The sequence below is a fragment of the Ciconia boyciana genome, chromosome 2 (genome assembly GCF_034638445.1).
Source record: "Ciconia boyciana chromosome 2, ASM3463844v1, whole genome shotgun sequence".
Taxonomy (NCBI): Eukaryota; Metazoa; Chordata; class Aves; order Ciconiiformes; family Ciconiidae; genus Ciconia; species Ciconia boyciana.
In genome coordinates this window covers 50,944,337-50,963,736 of record NC_132935.1, presented here as the reverse complement: position 1 = coordinate 50,963,736, position 19,400 = coordinate 50,944,337, and the positions used below count along the sequence as shown (strand labels likewise).

Below are 19,400 nucleotides of genomic sequence, written 5' to 3'. Positions count from 1 at the left end.
GACAGAAAGGACCGAAATGCATTTCTTGCTCTTTCCGATATGTTTAACTCCTCCCGATATTAATTTTGGAAAAACGTTTAATATTTCAATCAATTTTACATGAAGTATTACATGCAGGCAACACTACAGCACCTCCAAGCACCACTTCAAAATAAAAAAAATACAAATTGGTGCCTCATTAAAAAATTATATCTGAACAGTTTAAGATTGCTGGAGTCACTCCCTCCCACACACACAAAAGCTTTCCGTCAAAGCAGCATTTGGTGAACAGAAAAATAACTCTTCCATTGTAATTCTCTCACATCAACAATTTGTTGCTGTTAACAGACCTTGCACCAGGACAAAACAGGTACAACAAGAGATGAAAGCCTCTGAATGCTCATAGACTAGCAAAAATTTGCACCTGGGTGTGGTAAAACGTTTGCGATCTCTTCCCCTCTCTCCCCCGAAGCGCTGAAGGCCTAGTTCATAATTTCGTGCCAAACACCCCCTACAGACTGGAAGCACATTAGTGCTGGCCTCCAAAGGTCCAGAGACAGCTGCCTAGAAAGGATGTTTTTGGCAAATTTCCTAATGAAATTGTGAGGAAAATAACTGAATAACCTTGAGAGTTCAAAGAGGGAGAGCAAGAAAAACAGTAAATACAAGGGGGAATTTACTATCAGGTTCTACTCACAGCAATGTAAGGAGACGCAGAAATGGCTAGTAGTCAGCTTCGTTTTCCTATTAAACACACCTGCGAGACTGTACGATCCTCCTCACATACTTTAGCCAAATGCTTTCAGGGGAATAAAAATCATCTCTGTGAGAGTGAACGCCTGGGTCTCTGGCTTTTGAGGACCCTCTCTAAAAGGCTGTAACTATTCATGCAAAACCCTTCCCCTGAGACAAACCTGTGTGTATTTTTCCAACCTTTCTCTTCATAGAAAGAACCAAGGGGGTGATCCCTAAGTACCCATCTAGCCCAACCTCCCTTATTCCCACACTTACTCCTCAGGACGTTCATAAAGACAAGATGTAATACAGTAGAAAAGAGTAATCCTTTCCAAGCGAGTGTAAGGCAAGGACCTTTTTCGCCTTGGAGATGGCAACATCTGGGTAATAGACACACACACGTATTCACTTCCCAGGGAGACGGGGGGAATGGTATTCATTTATTTTCTCAACATTTCTTCAAATACCTCAAGCAGGTATTATTTTCCCCGCAATATTTTTAAAAATTCCTCCAGAAATTACTGAAAGGCTTTTTTCAGCAGGAGGAAGGAAGGAGATGAAAGAAAACACAAGCAAGCAGACAACTTCTCTTACTAAATTCCTTTCATTCCTCCATGATGAAGAGAATGACCTTTTATAAGCAAGTTTATTCCTCATCCTATAGCAGAAGTGGCAGAAGGCAGAAAAGGTAAGAGTGAAAGGCAGCTCTACTCTCTGAACAGTGTCAGTGAAATGCTGCTCCATCTTGCTTGATCTTCCTCCACTAGTGAGCAACCAAAGAAAGACCGCTTCAGTTAAGTCTTCCTTCCCTTCACATTCAAAAGCTCACTATCATCCCACTTTTGCATCTAACAGAAATTATCTAAAACTGATACACAGAGAAACAAACAAAAAAGAAAACAAAGAGACTACTTTTAATTTTTATTTATAAAGTATTCTTTGGAATACCAGCAAACCCAACACACTTGGTACCTCCATATGAGCAGCTAGAGCTCAGAGCGTAACAGCAGCCCCATTTCAGCAAAGAGAGCAAAGCCAATAAACATCCAAGTTGAAATATCTTCAGAATTAAAATTAAATTCTTAGATTCCAAGTATAAATCATTAGTACATCCAATGTTCACACAACAAGCTGATAATGAAAAATACTATAAAGTACTAAAAATATTAGATCATACCTAGGTTTTAGCTATCCTGCAGGTGTGACTGCACAAACACGGGCATGCCCTTACGCATGGAAAGAGGGACCAAAAAAACTCCAAAGGTTATTTGAGACAAAACTATATATTCCAACTCTGAAATTTATTCTGGAAGTTTTCAAAACAACTATTGTTTAACATTAAGACAAACACTGCAGCGATCAAAAAACAGCGTTGAGAGCGCAAACATTCAAGGACAGGAAAAAAAAGTATTAAGGATTTTAAAAATCCCATTAGATACAAAAACCTGCAAGAGACTTCACAAACGACAGGGAATTGAGTGAACTGAGGGAATAATTAAAAACACCCAAAAAGGTACTACCAGAAAATAGTTTAGCAAGAGGAGCTTCTGGATATGGAAACAGCCCAAAGACCTGTGTGAATTCATTTCAGATTCTTGAAAATAACGCAAGAAAAAGGTTCCAGCTGTCACCTTGAATCATGTATATATGAGTATGTATTTTAGAATATTTTAGAATAAAATAGAAATAGTATAAGAGTTATTAGTAGTTAAGAAGGGATCACAGAATATAAATTAGCATACTAGAGCGTGAGAATCACAGACAGAAATAGAAACTAGCATACGAGACTGTGAGAATTGTAGAATCTTCAAGGTAATAGATAATGCCTAAGTTAGATAAGATGGTACAGGCACTGCATATTTTACTAACAAACATATGTTTGTCCTAAAAGAATGCAAAGCTGTAACCCTTCAAAGACCAATAACAGGAACATCCTCTTACTAGGAGAGCCGTGAAGATAAAGGGACACCACAACAACCATGAAAACAACAGGAATAACAGTAACTAGGGGAAAGGTAAAGGTGGCAGGGGGAGATCGTGACCACCAACCCAACTGGGGGACAAAAGGACTACCCCCCCGCCTTGTGGGCATGCGCAGTGAATTCAAATCATACTGTGACTTTAAATTGAAGTGGAGAAAATACAGACCAATGGAAGAAGAGGATTATTAGTTAGTCTGATGATTATGTATTAGATAGGCGTGGTGTGTTAACTTTTATGTATAAATACTGAAAAAGAATTGCAATAGGTGTGTTCGATTTGTGGAAATATTCCACCTTGCACCCTGCACAGAATAAAGCAATGTCTCCTCTCTAAACATACTCGGTGTGTTTCGGGAGTTATTTTACAGCAAGGCCACAAAGCTGCTAAAAAATTCAATCTTTCATTAAAATAAACTACCCCACAAGAAGACTAGAAGGTAGGCAAACACTGTATCTCCTTTTATAAAAGAGTAGTAGGACCAATTCTAGGAATCATAAATCTGTGAGCCTTGTTCGCCAAGCTACAAGTAAACTGATGAAAATAATTAGAGTATTATAAAACTCCAAGGATGACAAAAATAAAGATGAGTTAGTAAAGTGTCAATATAGGGAAGTCAAAGCTTTCTAATCTATTAGAAATTTTCAAATATATAAATTAAACCACTTAGCTGCATATTTAACAAAAACTTCTTAATACAAGTTTTTTTACAAAGCCATTTGGAAAAATACGTTGTCCAGGGGTACATACTTTCACCCAAAGGGAAGAAATAAGCAATAATCTTATATGAAGCTCAAAGAATAACGGAACATATAGAGGTGCCCTGAAAATATTTGTTAGTAAATGTCAACATTTGAAGATGTTGCAACATTAATTACTGAAAACTGTGCAAGAAAGAATAAGCAGAATGGTGCCAGGTGAAATTCAACAGGGATAAATATACGGCAATTACACTGAATTTTGAGCTACCCTTTCTTCAGAAAGAGGAAAATCCTATTGCAACTAGTCCAGGAAAAAAAAATTGACCACTACCCAGACAGTTTGGTGGGAAAAAATAATTTAAAAATAATACATAAAAACTATTAAAAATACCTGTGTTCACTTTCTGATTATCTGCAGTACTTGATATATCAAAAGTGAGCTACAATATGCAAGGAAAAAAATTCCATGGTATTCGTGATCATGACACATGTTCAACTTGAGGAAAGAAATCACAAAGAGTTACTGTAAAAGCAGAAGGATTCCAAAGACAAGCAACCAGTGATTAAAGACTCTGAATGTCTTTCACCTGAAATAAGTCAAAAAGGATGTATTTTTTAATTATTTTTTTTTTACATCAAAAAGAAATGAACATAGAGGATATGACAGAAATACAATTTAATGTATGATACATACAAAAAGTAGATCATCCAATTTATGCTTTAAAAACAAAGAAAATCCCAGGAGAATGGTCAATAAATTGAGGAATAACACTAAACATACAAGACACCACATAAATCTGAGGAATTCATCAACACGAGACACTAGAACAAAGTTTAAATAAGATTCAGAGATAATTACACACATATATATATGCGCAATTGAAACAGTAATATTATATAGGATATTTTAAAAGTGTGTTATAAGCCTTCATGTCAAGGTCGTAAACCAATCACTACCTGATTGTAATTAAAAAAGAAATGTCTCCTGCAGATATAATTATTCCCCAGTGAAATTCCTCCAGAGTGTTTTTTCTACTGGCCGCAGCCAGAAGAAAACAAGAAAAAATTGTTTTAAAATGGCAACTTCCCTATTTCTATCAGAGTTGATCCAGGCTTTTACAAGTGATAAAACTTCTTTTAAATCACCTTTAATTAAAAAAAAACCCAAACCAAAAAAAAACCCCACACAAACAAACAAACAAAAAAACTACAAAACCTGGGTCCTTTAACCATTTTTGTTCTTTACAGAAGTTAAAGGAAATTTACTATCCCCAGTAATACGCACTACGCATGATAAAGACCTTCTAAAATATAAAATGACCACACAGTATTCAAAAGCCAATATTAAGAAAAGAAAAAAGAAAAAGAAACCCCCCACCCTTTGTGAAAAGAAAGTTATCCAAGATGAACCCTACCCACTCAGTCTAGATATGAAGGGTGAAATGACATTCAAAGGTAGTCAGGTTAACAGAACCAAAGGAAAGGTTACTACCCTCTTTCTGCTGGATGAGTGACAGAAAGGAATAGAAATTAAAATCACTGCTGATTTTATTCAAATTATGAAGTAGAAAATGTTAAATATTTTACTATCAGTAAAAAGTAAATTAAAGAAGTAAGATGTTAGACATAGCTTCACTTGCTAAACACTAATTTTTGGCTCACTTCCCTAAACACACAGATTACAATTTATAGCTGCTATGAGCATTTAAAATTTATCAGAGCATGAAAAAAAAAAAAAATTATAAGCTATTTTGTCCAACTCTGGAAATCTGAACTGGAAAAAGACTGAAACTGACCTGCAGTTGTGACCAAAAAGAGACAAGAAAAAAACCATTAGATTTTAACTGACAACTTTCAGCAAACAAAATCCTACAAAACCCCAAAGTTATTTGAAAGCATACATTTAAAACTATAGCCAAACTGCATTTTTTTAGAGGATTTTCTTTTAAATAATAAATTGGATCAAATGCAAGACAGCAAACAATAAAAGCTGCCATGGTGGAATTGTACACCTGGAACTTTCATCTATCATCTCTTCTCTGCCCTACTTTATACTATCAGATTTTTCTCACCATCAATAGCAGGTTGAAAGATTTGTTTATGGAACATTTATTGTTATAAAAACTGATACTGAATACCAACTCAGTCATCAATGAAATGTAAAAGACATAATCAATACAAATAGCAATAGATATTTAAAGTACACTATCAAAAATACAATTTTCTTGACATTCTCTCAGAATAACAATTAAAAGCTACATGAAACACAAACCTAAAAGCCCCCTGATCTTTCTAAGAGAAGCTCTATTCAGGATTTAATCAATCATCTTTGTTTTCAGTTCTTAAACACCATTTTCTGCAAAGCAAAATATCCCATCCCAGGAGGTACCCTGCCCTGCTAATATCACATTGCTAATATCACAGCACCTGTCCCAGTCTCAGAGAACAGTATTCTGTTGATAGGTGGTGATGGCACCTGCAGAGTACTTACTGAGGTGTCAGACTGGGAAATAAGATCATAAAGGAATACATTTCTGAGATTTGAAAGAGGCGAGATTTATTTAATTGGGTTACGACGACTCTTCTACAAGGTGTAGGGCATTCTAGTACAGAGAGTATCTCATATGAAAAAAAAAATAAAGAACCTCTATCAATTCTCAGCAAGTGTAATATTTGGGGGTAGGGAGGATTCTACGTGAAAAGCATTTAAAATCATGTCTAAACAGTGAAGTTAATTACAAATGTAATTTGTGCTCTCACTGTTGGAGTACCAGTTGTGACACTAGCAGTAAAGAGTTCTAAATTTAGAATGACAACCAGCTTCTAAATCTCGATTTACACCAGTATCTTCAAAAATCAGAGAAACTCTGACTTAATATTTGAATAAAATGTTAAAATAGTGCATAATGTAATACTTAAAACACTTTGTTTAAAGAGGAAATTGGAATCTTTGTTTCAAATTGCACATTATCACTGTATACAAATATTTCACTGTACAAATATTCTTTAGCATCATTTTAACAACCAGAAAATTTAACCCTAAAATACTTGATGTCCACATAGCAATAGCTCTTCTGATACTTAAAAAATAATCACACAAAACTCTTAAATCTTGATATAACTAGAAATTATTTCAATCAAAAGTTAAATAAACTGGTACGAATTCAGATAGTTTTATTTTAAGTGACTAGGAATAAGTTAACTTGTGGGCATTAACTTGGGGAACACTGAGCTATACAAACTAGACAACTTCAGAGGTACTCTGTAATTCCCCCATAATATGCAGTTCATATCTGTCCTCAAAAGCAGGAGCTTTCTGCCCCACAGCTGTTTACCTCCTGCCTCTTTGGCTTTTAAGTTAGTTTAATGTCTGGTCCAATATTTACAGGTTTTGCTTGCATTTAGTAACCTAAGAGAAAAATTCCACCTCTATTCCAGCTAGAAGGCCTATGTAAACTCAATTAAAGCAGAAAGAATCCTGCAGAACCCTCAGAGCATTTCACTGGGGAAACAGCAAAACCATACAGGCTAAAGGACACAGCTTCTATGTTACCAGACTGCCTGGTACAGCTCTCAGCAAACTGCCTAGGGTTGAAATAGGTATTTATTGTGCAGATACTGTACTACAGAGAGGCAAATCACATCTTCAAGTATGAAAGAATTACACTTTAGAGCATACTCCTAATTCAAATTGGCTGCTATTTTTACCAATTTCTAAATCGGCCACAGAAGTTAGTAGGCAATATAAGTCTTTTTTTGTGTACAGTGCACTAGCTCCCCATGTGGACACACCTGATTAGCAATACATGCAAAGTAGCTTACAGAAGTTAGAGCGATCCTCTTATTTCAAGTGGAGTACACTAGTGGTCTCTGAATTCACAATTCACTCCTAACATGCTAACAACTTAAATTCCCATCTTCTGACTTTTTTTTTTTTAGTGGAATTGCTGGCTTAAGCGGCTCCCTCCAGCTGCTCTCCATTTCCCAATACTACCCTTTCAGTTGTGCCAACACAGCCCTTTACATAGCCCTGTGGTTAATCTGAACTAATCCAGCATGAAAACATCCCCCTTTCCACCTAATTAATCTGGACTGATTCTCCAGATTGGTTCATCATACAACAGCTTTAAAACATCACACAGCAGAACTGCACGTGATGAGAGTACAGCTCTGGTTATACCAGCATAACTTTTGCTATGGAAAGGAAGTCTTGTCAAACAACAGACAAACTTCTTTCCAACATTTAAAAGCCTCTCTGGAGCAAAACGAACAACCTGGAAAAGCAATTTTTATTATAAAACCATGGCATATGTGGATAAACTGAGGATCCACAATCTGAAAATTATTTTAAAAATGCAGCATACCCACTTTTCTTTTGCTAAAGCAGGATGACACTATTAGCCCCAAAAGATGCATTATCAACACAAGGACTGGTGTTGTTACAGAGATTCAACAAATAGGCTAGGGGAGAAACAACCCACAAAACTTAAATCATAGCAAATTTGGTTGTTTTGCCTTTAAGTCTTCTACAAAGCTTGCACTACTGACAACTTTACAAGATTTCCTTCCCATAATGAGTAGTTTTTCAGTTTCCTAGTATAAGCGATGGATGTGTTCTTTCATGCTCCACCCAAAAAAAAAAAAAAAATGAGTAGCTATTTGTAAAACTAGTTCTCTTTCAGTTAATATCGCATAACCACATTTTTACATACAATGAACATGTAGGCAATCAAGAGTGTTCACTGAGAGGTCAGAAGTCAAACAGCATGCAAAGCCTCAAAGAAAGAAAATGGATGCAGATAATCACATGCTGGCCTTGGAGCAAAGACAAATTAAGTGATACAGACACACTAGACCTCTCTGTAAGCACTTATACAGCTAGATCATAATGCATTGCTTTTATGACTGGTTATTACAGTCATACCCAAGAACTAGGCTACTGACAGCAATAAAGAATTAAATCTCGTCTCTAACAGACCCATAACACTGTACAACTTCAGGAAAAGTCTTATTTACCATTTTGTTCAAAGTGCTGAGTCTGAGATCACCAGCACAGTGGCAACGCCGAATTCTTAGAGTAACGTGGTACTACAACATGAACCTAAATGTCCCACATTTCCCATTCTTTAGTGACAAAGCCTAACTAACTGGGGGCTAGAGACTTTTATCAAAGGAGGCTTACCCCATGTGTTTCTTGCTCACAAAACACAGGAAATATTTTTTGCTATGCAAAATCAACATACCAAATAAAAAGGTAGAGTACAAAGAGTTGGAGGAAGGAGTAATTTAAGAAATTATGTTCTTCGGGGAGGATGCAAGCACAAATAGATTAGCTTTTATCAATTATGGATTTGCATGAGCTTGATAGCTTCTAACAACAGTATAGGAATGTGAAGCTGAATTTCTTTTACCCATCCCAACTACAGTGGCTGTACTTGCCTTTCATTTGAGGAACAGCAGGAAAGTTCCTTGGAGTGTACTCACATAATATGGTAGATCTGAATGCAACATCTTTCCTCCCTTTCTCAAAAAATCTGCTACCTGTTTCTCTTTTTAAAAGTCTTCAGTTTACAAATAGTTGAACTTGAATTTGGCATGGACTTGTATTCTGAAAGCTAATGCAGAGTAACACACCATACTACTTTGTGTATCTGCTTTAAAACTAATTTAATCTACACACCAGCATGCAATATACACAGAATTAAGCCAGAGGTTTAAAGACCAATATCAGCTATGATCAGCAGAAAAGCAGATACCCCAGACTTCCTGCTTGTCCTGGTTTCAGCTGGGATAGAGTTAATTTTCTTCCTAGTAGCTGGTATAGTGCGGTGCTTTGGATTTTAGTATGAGAATAATACTGATAACACGCTGATGTTTTGGCTGTTGCTAAGCGGTGTTTACACTGGTCAAGGACTTTTTTCTGCTCCCCATGCTCTGCCAGGTGCCCAAGAAAAGGGAGGGGGCACAGCCAGGATAGTTGATCCAAACTGACCAAAGGGCTATTCCATACTATATGATGTCATGCCCAGTATATAAACTGGGGGAGTTGGCAGGGGGGTAGCGATCGCTGCGGGGGGACTGGCTGGGCGTCAGTTGGCGGGTGGTGAGCAGTTGTATCTCCCCCCCCCCCCCCCCCTTCCCCCTCCCTTGGGTTTTGTTCCTCTCTCTCTCGTTGTTTTCCTTCTCATTACAATTCATTATTATTATTATTACTATTATTTTGTTCCAATTATTAAACTGTTCTTATCTCAACCCATGAGTTTTCTTACTTTTGCTCTTCTGATTCTCTCCCCCATCCCACCGGGGGGGGAAGTGAGCGAGCAGCTGCGTGGTGCTTAGCTGCCGGCTGGGGCTAAACCACGACACTGCTATACTACCACAGATATCAGACTTCCCCAGGCATTTGGTACATAACTGGACAAGAATTTTATTAATTTAGGATTCCTCTCACCTTTAGTAACACAAGTTTTATTCACAAACTTTATTTTAAGCTGTTAAAACTGAGCCGTATTTTTCTTTTCTGGATGCCATCTTGCTTTTTTCAAGAAAAGCAGTATCAAGATAATTCAATTAATATATATATTTTAGACAACTTATGTTCAAAATGAAGGCTACTGAAAAAGCAGGGTGCACTGTTCTGTTCCTAAAACTCTGAATTGTTTCTACAAACTAATCACAACACAAGTACATTAAAACCATAGATTGAACATTACCCCTTTGAAAAATACTGAAGTGTATTTAAGATCATATGAGACTTTCCACTGCTTGAATAAAACCATTCTTTCATTGAAGACTCCTATGTAGCCACCCAAACTCTGCAGCTTTAAAAAGAAAAAAAACAAACAAAAAACAAAACCAAAACACCAAACACAAAAGCCCCATCTTCCAGTAAGGAACTTGAAGAAAAGTTTTAGGCAGGTGCTAGTAACAATGTTTAATGGTTCTATCTCTTGAAGCAGTTTCTTTGGAAGTAACCAGCATTTCAGTGTTTGTTGATGTTTAGTGCTTATAAAAAGCAATCACCATTTTATATAGAAGTGTTTTATAACTAAAATGGCATGGACTCCGCCTTAATCTGTGTGACAAGTTTGGGAACAGCATACATTAAGGGATTTCACAAGTCCTACCAAAAAGCAATAGTTCTGAGAGAAGTATCTCAAGCAGTAAAAAAAAAAAATCACTTCTATTAATAAGTTTATTAATAGCCTTTCCAATATGAAATTAAGAAAAACAATTTAATGCGACGTGCACATTTTTCTACAACTCAGACACAATGAGTTTTCTTGGAAGTCACTTCACATACAGAGTTTAGCTTGCTACTGGAAGAAACTGGCACTTTCAATATAAAAGAAAACTGGTATGTTACAGAAGTGAGTAATAATCATAAGCATTTATTTTCATCACCTTCTTGAAATACACACTGAAATCAAGTGCTCTGCATGCCGACAGAAGTCAAGTTGCATTATGCAAGAAAAACTCTGAAAAAAAAAATTCACTTTTTCTGTGTTTAAAAAAACCAAAACAAATGTTCGCAATCAAATTCCTGCAGACCTCAATATTTGCCTGTTATAAAACTAATGCCAAAAAGAAAAGGCTGGAGTACAGGACAAAAGTTCCCCCTCTACTTTTCCCAATAAAGTGATGGTCATGGGTTGTTTTCTTACAAACATTTGGCAAAATGAAGACACATGGGGGAGGGAAAATGTCCAAGTGGAAAAGGCGCTTTTTTTTTTAATTCAATAGTTTGCAATGACTTTTTAGTGCCAAAACACTCTCTCTCAAGAAGACAAAAAAAATACATAAAAGTTGGGGAGGATAAGATGCCTGGTCTGCAGTCTGAGATTTAATGTGTTTAGAAACACACACACACACACACAACACCTCACTACTATTTTTTGGAGGTTCTCTTGGAAGTCCCAATAACAAACTTTAATTGCATCTCTGCTCTCTACAGTTCAAGGAGACTAATACTTTGCTGTTGCCTCCCTCAAAAGTAGTGCTAATGAAAACCAAAAGAATGCAACAGTGTTGTGCTCCCCACCATACAAGCCCTTTTTGGGAAGCTAGCTTATCCCTTACGGTGGTGGTAAACAAGACTGTCGAACGCAGTCCAAGAAAGAGAATACCTGCCATAACGTGGAAAGAGGCAGCAAAAAGTTGCATCAATTCACACGTGGACTTAGCCACCGCTCTCGTCCCACTGGCAAGACACTCAAACAGCCCTGTCCTTAGTAATGCTGCTGTTCACATGGCTGAGAAAAGACTGATTGACTCAAGGAGGTTAACCTCAGACTTGTTTTGTCTTCTGATGTGAAGGAAGGTCTCTCACCCCAGAAGTCATAATTTAATACTTTAAATTTATCATGCATACAAAGACAACAGGAGCTTTGTTATGACACTGGAGTTTCAAAATCTTTCTAGTTCCCTTCACCCATACCCTGCAATGCTTGCTTCACCTGTTTCACCTTTTCCTCATTTCCAGGACCCTTTATAGAAGCATTTCTCTGTACAACAAAGTTGGTTCACTATACTTTGTTTAGTGTAAGATTTATCTTGTTCTCTACAGGCAATACCACACTTTTCTGAAAGGATGTACAGTCATTTGATTAGACTAGCACATTCTAAAAGATGTGGACAGAGGCACAGAAGCTGACTGCAAGCATTTTTCCCAACAATATGAAGCATTAAGTCAAAGGAGTATTGTGAGAAGATACAACAAAGTTATCAGGTTCAAGTCATTTTAGCTTATATTAAGAAGTTCAATGAACTGATTATTTAGCTCTTTTGTTCAGTGTGAATGCTATCTAACAGCAGTATTCTCTTTTCAACCTCATTTTATCGCATAAAGCATTTTATAAAATGTAATAATTAAGTTGTGAAATTTCTTGAGACTGTATTTACCCGATTAAAACAAAAACAAGATAAAATTTAAACAAAAAAGAAAGTATAGTTTACTAGGGGAACAATCTTCCAGATATGAATAGATCAGATACAATCCAACTTCAGAAGCTATCCAGACTCAAGCTCTCCTAAGTTATGTGGGAAACTACTGCAATGGTAGTATCCTAAAGTTGATGTATTTTACTATTAAAAATAGTAGTTGTTTACACACACAGTATCTGGCTCCATATTTAACTGTTGCCACCCACAACTCTTGAATTTATTAAGACTGTTCAACAGCTGACACAGAAGCATGGTGAACAGAAACATAATACTTCCAACTCAACTTGAGCCTCATCAGTCCTTAAACAGAAAGCCAATAAAGGAAGAGAGTCTGAAGTAGTTTATCTTGCATTAAAAAAAAAAAAAAAAAGCAGTAGCTCACATGTGCCCAAATTCTTCTGGCTAAAATTTATTGGGAAGACAGAAAGAATTTAAAGAATATTTTTCTAAAAACCCCAACAAAACATCATTTTATCTGATTATGTTACCACATTTCAGGCAAATCTTCAAAGATTTTACTCGGTAAGTCAGAGCATCTACACTTAGATATGACTGAACACCTAAATTTTATTTTGTATTTTAGTTTGAAAGAAAAACCAAGCAGCTACCTTTTCATTCCCCCCTCAGTTGTCCAAAGGGGACTCCCCCGCCCCCCACCAAACAAAACCACACTACGCTATTTTCTCACTATTGTGCAATATTCCTTACATTCAAGATCAGAAATGCACTTCAGTCTGGATCTGCAAAAGTCTTTCCCAGCCCTATCTCCATTTTCTTTTAAGAAGAGAATGTCATCACATTCAACTTTAAGAACAGGGCTGTTCACCAGGGACTAGGATAAGGTCAAATTCATTTCCAGTTGTCATCAGAACCAGGATATGAATTAAGCCTCCAAAAACATATTAGTTGAGTAATACACACAGCCCTCTTAAAGGGTTTTTTCCCTCCCCCTCAGCTACAAGCATGGATTTATAAAAAGAGAAGCCTCTACAGGCACAACAGGTTGGACATAATGAAGCACTGTTTCTATAGTCCTCTAGGTACCAACTTGAAAGGATGCTTCGCTAGTAGCAATGATTGGAGAACACTTCTCCAGAGACCAAAGAAAAAGTAATTCAATTTCAGCTGGTGAAAACTAGTATCTAGGAATGGCTGTTTTATAGACATTCTTTTTAGCTTCATATTACAGAAATTAATCAAGACTATATTAATTCAAGAAAAGTCTTATTACCAAAAAACAACAAACTTCCTTATGTTGCTCACAATGAACTCCCCAAGCTTTCTGATTAACACAAAAAGCAAACAGATAGCATGCTATTTTAATGTTTGCTGTATCTTTCCTTACTGCTCCATAAACAATGGAAAGGGGGAAAAATCTGAGGTATCTTATAAAATAAAGAGTTCACGAATACAGATTCAGAAAACTTCAGATTAAAAAAAAAAAAGATCTAAAGTATTATCCAAGAAATGTTTCCTTTGTAAAGCGATGCAGTGTTTTAAGTTAAGCCTGTGCAACCTTATTTCTTGCATATTATCATTATCCACCTTAAAAAAGGTTGCTTTCCGATACAGGAGAAAGGCAAAGAATTTAAGAGTACAGAAAAGTACCTAGAGTACAGAAAAGCAGACAAAGATTTACCCAGCTTCACTCCCTTGAGGCAAAAGAATGGATGATATTCCAGCAAAAAATAAAAAATACTAATTAAAAAAAAAAATCCCATCCCCCCCACCTTTCCCTAACATCAGAGGAAAATCAGACTACTGCTGTAGGAGCTGACTAAGAGCCACACCATTAGAGTTCTCAGTTGAGGGGGGAGGGAAATCTAAGACTACCTATGAGGCAGGCCAGATAATCTGTGCGCTGCACATTTAATTGAGAATAACAGTCTTCAGTTAAACAAGTCAGACTTTGAGCAAGACCTAAGCAGTGAAATCACTCCAAATACAGCATGAAGAGATACTGCATCATGTATTCACTGTACAGTAAATAGGAGGCTAAATGTTTGGTCATTACCTCAAACACTTCTGTTTGGTTGTGGGTTTTTTTTCCTCCAGGAACCCAAATGAAATCTATTCCCTACTTTTACACTATTTTGTACTTACTGCTGGTAGTAGAGACTGCATGTTCTGGTTGGAGTCAGCTATAGTGGCTAGGTAAACCAAGTTTGTATGCAGCATCTGCTGGTATCTATCAAAATAAACAAAAGCAAAACAGATCTTAAGTCACAAATAACATCAGAATTTACTTTAATTCTACACACACAAAGAAAGTTACCTACGTAAAACAAGATTCGAGAGACTTACAAGAGTACTACTATTAGGAATCCTAAGCCTTTTCCCTTGCACTTACCTATCACCCAATCTTTCCCAATGTCTCCATCAAATCTGTGCCTGTATCTTCTCTACACCTTCTGTCTTGCTACAAAAAATCTAAAGCTGGGTGACACTGTTCTCACCTATTTCACTTCCTGCCCCAAACTGAGTCACCAGGAGACACGTACAGTGCGTGTGTGGCTGTTCGGTGTGACTTCCATCACAAACACTAGGGAAAGAGAGCCACTTCTATTATGTCCCCAGATACAAGATATCATAGATTTATCATGACCAAGAACAGTGCAAACATTTCATCAGGACCTTGAGCTTTGGAAGTTTGCTATGGAATGATTTTTCTGCTACAGAACCACATTCCAGAGTCTCAACATCTAGCCCACAGTCACAAAAATAACCTTGAAAGCAGGAACAGATTACAAATACCTAACTACAGACTTGCAAACAGCTTAATACAGTAACTGTGCTACAATAAAAGCATTCCCTTGAAGCAAAAATGCCTACTATTTATGACCCCCCTCCTACTCCCAAACTACCAGTTCTTAGTAAGGGACTCAAGCCATACTGTGATGCCCCGTCTATCACATGACGCCGTATTTGTTCGATTACAAGGGTGCCATGATCATCCCATGCCAGAAAAGAGTAACAGGAAAACAATATTCCTTAACAATTCACTCCTTCCACAGTTCTTTCAGATCCCTCTCCAGAGATCCCACTAGACAGCAAGTCCACATGGGATATTATAGCAAGCCAAACTTCTAAGACAAGCCTGTTTGTTCTTGGGCAAGTGGTAAGCAGGTAGTTTTCAAACATGCTGTCAGGAAGAAGAAAGTTCCATTCCTACATGATTTGAAAGGTTTGAGAAGAAAACTACCTCTTTCCCAAAGTGTAATTATGATGCAGAGGAAAAAGATCTTGGTTATACAGTCCCCATTTTTATGAGCGTCATCATCACGACATCAACTTGCAGTAGGCAAGTTGCAACATTTCAGTGACAGAAGTGATAGTCATATGGCAAATAAAAAAACCCCATAAATTGTAAGCATAGTATCTGTAGCAATACTTTTCTGTTCTTCACAGCACAGTTCTCCTACAAGGTGAGCTAAACAAATCAAGAAGGGCGATCTAGGCAGAAATTCACCCAGTCCACAGTAGATTTGGATTAATGTCTTACTGAGAGCATTCAGACGTCTTTCCTTTGTTCTGATAGTCCATTATACACTGAATAAGATGGTTATTTTCATCCAACATCTGAAACGATAAAGAAGAAGTTTGGAGTACATTTCATGTTCTTTGTAGAAAAAAACTGAAGATAAGTTTGAGTCTTGCTCCTCTTCTCAGAGTTTTTAAGAACAAAAAAAGCAGCATTCAGAAAGTTCTACTTTAACCAGTTATTTATAGAACATTCTTTTGCTCCCATTTTCCCCCTCTGATTAGTTTTACAGCTTTCAGTTTAAGGGTTTCATATCACTATTATAGCTACATTTGTGAAGCTTCCCATTCAAATACCTATGCTTGTTCCGCACCAAGTTCTTATGAAGTTTTCGAAATTTTGCATTTCTTCGTTTGATCTCTACCACGAAATTTACTTAAAGGTTTATGCCCCAAGTTTCTCTTCTCCTTCTAAAGCCTACAACCGTTCATAAATTTAATAATAAAAGGCATTGAAATTGTTATTGATAGAAACTAAGCTTACCAGACACGTTTGTTTCAAGGAAATGCACTGGAAAGCTAGGCCATATTTACATGAAGAATCTCTAATTAAACTGCACTTTATAAATATTCTGTATAATGGGTACAATAGATCTATTATACTTCAGAAGTGTCCAGGAACATGAACATAGATGAATTAATTTTCTGACAAAAAAAAAAAAAGTAGTCCTAAAATCATGGGAAATTGCAGATCTCATGGCTTTCTACAAAGAGTTCACGAATTCAAGCTGTTCCAAGCTCCATAAACAGGAAAAAAATAAAACCTGGTTTCCTAGAGCTGCATATCCCCACACTCATGTCTTTTTAATCACTCCCCTTCACTCTTATCAGATGAGTCAGCAGAACCATGGCTAATCTGAGCTACCAGCCAAGTTACCCAAGTCAACTCAACTAAATGGAAAGTTTACTGCCAAACGGAAAATTTTGCATTGATTTCTCCCTTTGCTTCCACTCAGTGGAAAGCTAGTTTAGATCCCTTTACTCTACCCAGCTGCTGAATTTCACAAAACTAGTAGGATCTTAACCATCTGCAAGACTCTCTCCTCCTTCCAGACATGGTTGAGACTAGCCAAAAGGCTCATGCTTCTACAAGGAAAGGACAAATAGTGTTGTAACACCACCTTTATCTCCCTAGGAATCCAACCTAAACAAATTCTATAGGAGGCAAAAAAAAAAAGTAAGTACTGACACTTTTTTTTCTGGCAACTAATCCCTCTCTACTATGAAAAGGGTATGGAGTCAGAAACCTCATGCAGTCCACTCAGGACTTATAGCCGTGTAAGAATGAGCCAACCAGCCAAGTTTTCCTAAATTCAAACCAGTAATTCACCAGAACTGACTAGAACGATTACTGAGCAATTATTTTGCCTGAAACTGCTGGATCTGGAAACACTGTCATTAAGCACTAAACACGGACAGAACTGCAATATTTTGAGTTACTGTCTGAGCCTCAGAAACTAGGCAGAACTGTAGCTGCACACTCTGAAGAGGATCACAAACACGCTGCTACACAGACACATTTCGCATGTACTAACATCAAATTTTATAAGAAACACAGTGGCCATTTTCACTGCAAAAATAAGGAAAAAGGAGCTAATAGACTTTGGTATCAAAGGTAATACAGCACTTGCAAAGGAAAGCCTTGAATCAAGGCTCTCCTCAGAATGTCTCCCACCTTCCAGAGGAAGGCAGCAGATACTTAAGGCTTACCAGACAGGTAGACTTCGAGACTGCCAGTTAGATGGCTGTATTCTTCACTGCCGCCATGTAAGCTTGACTTCTTGGCAGCAGGGGGGGAAGAGGAAAGGAATGCTAGGGCCAAGAGGAAAGCAAACAAGAAGGAATACATCCGTATCCTAGATGGGGCTGCAGGCACTGTTTTATACAAGTTTGATTGTGCAGTTGCCGATAGAAAATTGAAATAGTTGTTTGAAATAGTTATAAACACCTATCATCAAAAGAGCATTTAGTTTCCAGCTGGATTAAGACACCTCCAGGGCTTCTGACAGCTTATGTACATTACAAAGGTTCTTCAGCTTTAACTATACTAGGGTTTTGCCAGCACACCACCATCAAATTAATGGTTTGACAACAGCACAAGAAAAACTTAATTGTCTGCATTCTCCATATACACCTCAGCGACCTGAAGTCTCTACTGACTACCTTTACCCAGCTTTCCACCCAGTGGGTATGTATTTTTCGTCTACACTTCTCAAGCACTGACTTCTGCTACAGTACCCTGGAGGTCTCCATTATAACTCTGGGGTCTTCTTCGAGGTCCTGATCCCTGCAACACCTACTTCATTGATGCTCTCGTTCTTTACTAAATCATAGGTTAGCTATATCTACCTGAAAGGCTTCTACACAAGGAACTTGTAGTAATCTGAAATCTATTTGATTCATGACTATTTACACTGCTAACAGTGCCGAGTCTTCAGTTGAGTTTCTAAATACCACCATGTTACCACTGAACTTGAACATGCTCCTTTGCTTCTGCTGATACAAAGCATCGTGGATTATTACAAATCCTATATATGCTTTTCTTTGATTGTTTTAGCGAAGTAACTTGCTCCCTCCCACAAAAGCTTAAATGGAGTTGCTGTCATTGGCTCAGACCATAACGTTCTTGGTTAGTAACACCTGAAGTTCGGGGGCAGCCTTACTACTAAGCGGACCAAGTTTGGGAGCTGCAGTCGCCGCTCACCCCACGGAGGCAGAGCCGAGTCAGGCAGACTTTAGGAACAACCCGACCGAAGTCCGACTTACAGACACCCCTCACAGGAAGGGGTTACTCCACTCCTCCGTTTCCCCACCGTGCCAGGCTGACACCTTACGGATTAGTTCACGCCCACGACCCTGGGGGAGCCCCGGGCGCGCTCGGGGCAGCCGGGAGGGCCCCTGGGCCATCGGCCGCCGCCGACCTCCCCCCCAACGCCGCGCGGCCTCCGCGCCCCGCCCCGCCGCGGACGGCGTTGCCCGCCCGCTCGGCGCCTCCCTCCGGCCCCGGGACCCCGAACAAGTGCTGAAGTGCAGAGAAGCAGCGCCTTGTCGACCGCCCCCGCCAGGGCCGCCCCCGCCGGGCCGTGCCCCGAGCGCAGCGAGCGCGGCCCGGTCGCTCCCCCCGCCGGGGCCTTGGCGCTCCGGGGCGCCGCCACCCCCTTCCCCGCGCGGCCCGGCGGCAGAAAGCAGCTGCAGCCCCCGAGGCCGAGGCCGGGGCCGAGGCCGAGGCCCAGCCCCTCCTCTCGCCCTCACCTTCTGGATGGCGGCCGGCGTGATCTCGCCCTTCCCCCGCTGCCTCGGGGCCGCGAACGCCACCGACATGTCGGGCCGCTACCAAGAGGGTCCGCCCCCCTGCCCGCTCGCTCGCTCACGCGCCCCGCAGACCCAGCAGCGGCGGGAGGCGGCCGCGATCCGGGAAGAACGCTGCGCGCGGGGGGCGGGGGCGGCTGCCCAGCGGGACAGCCCATCGCCGTCCCGCCGGGGAAGGGTTAAGGAGGACCGGCTGCTCCTCCTCCTGTCCCG

General features: G+C 38.9%; 1 protein-coding gene across 3 annotated transcripts in view; it reads right to left on the bottom strand.

Annotated features, from left to right (window-relative positions):
- The window catches only part of SS18 (SS18 subunit of BAF chromatin remodeling complex), a 44,867-nt gene extending 25,472 nt beyond the window's left edge, over positions 1–19,395 (bottom strand). Inside the window, exons 1-3 of one of the 3 annotated variants that reach the window (XM_072852592.1) lie at positions 19,131–19,395; positions 15,841–15,917; positions 14,442–14,526 (exon numbers count right to left, since the gene is read on the bottom strand). In XM_072852592.1, the coding sequence (XP_072708693.1) occupies positions 14,442–14,526; positions 15,841–15,917; positions 19,131–19,199 (231 nt within the window). In that variant the 5' untranslated portion in view covers positions 19,200–19,395. The remainder of the gene's footprint in view (positions 1–14,441; positions 14,527–15,840; positions 15,918–19,130) is intronic. The other 2 variants (XM_072852593.1, XM_072852594.1) reach the window with 2 other exon arrangements.
- Positions 19,396–19,400: the final 5 nt, after the last annotated feature.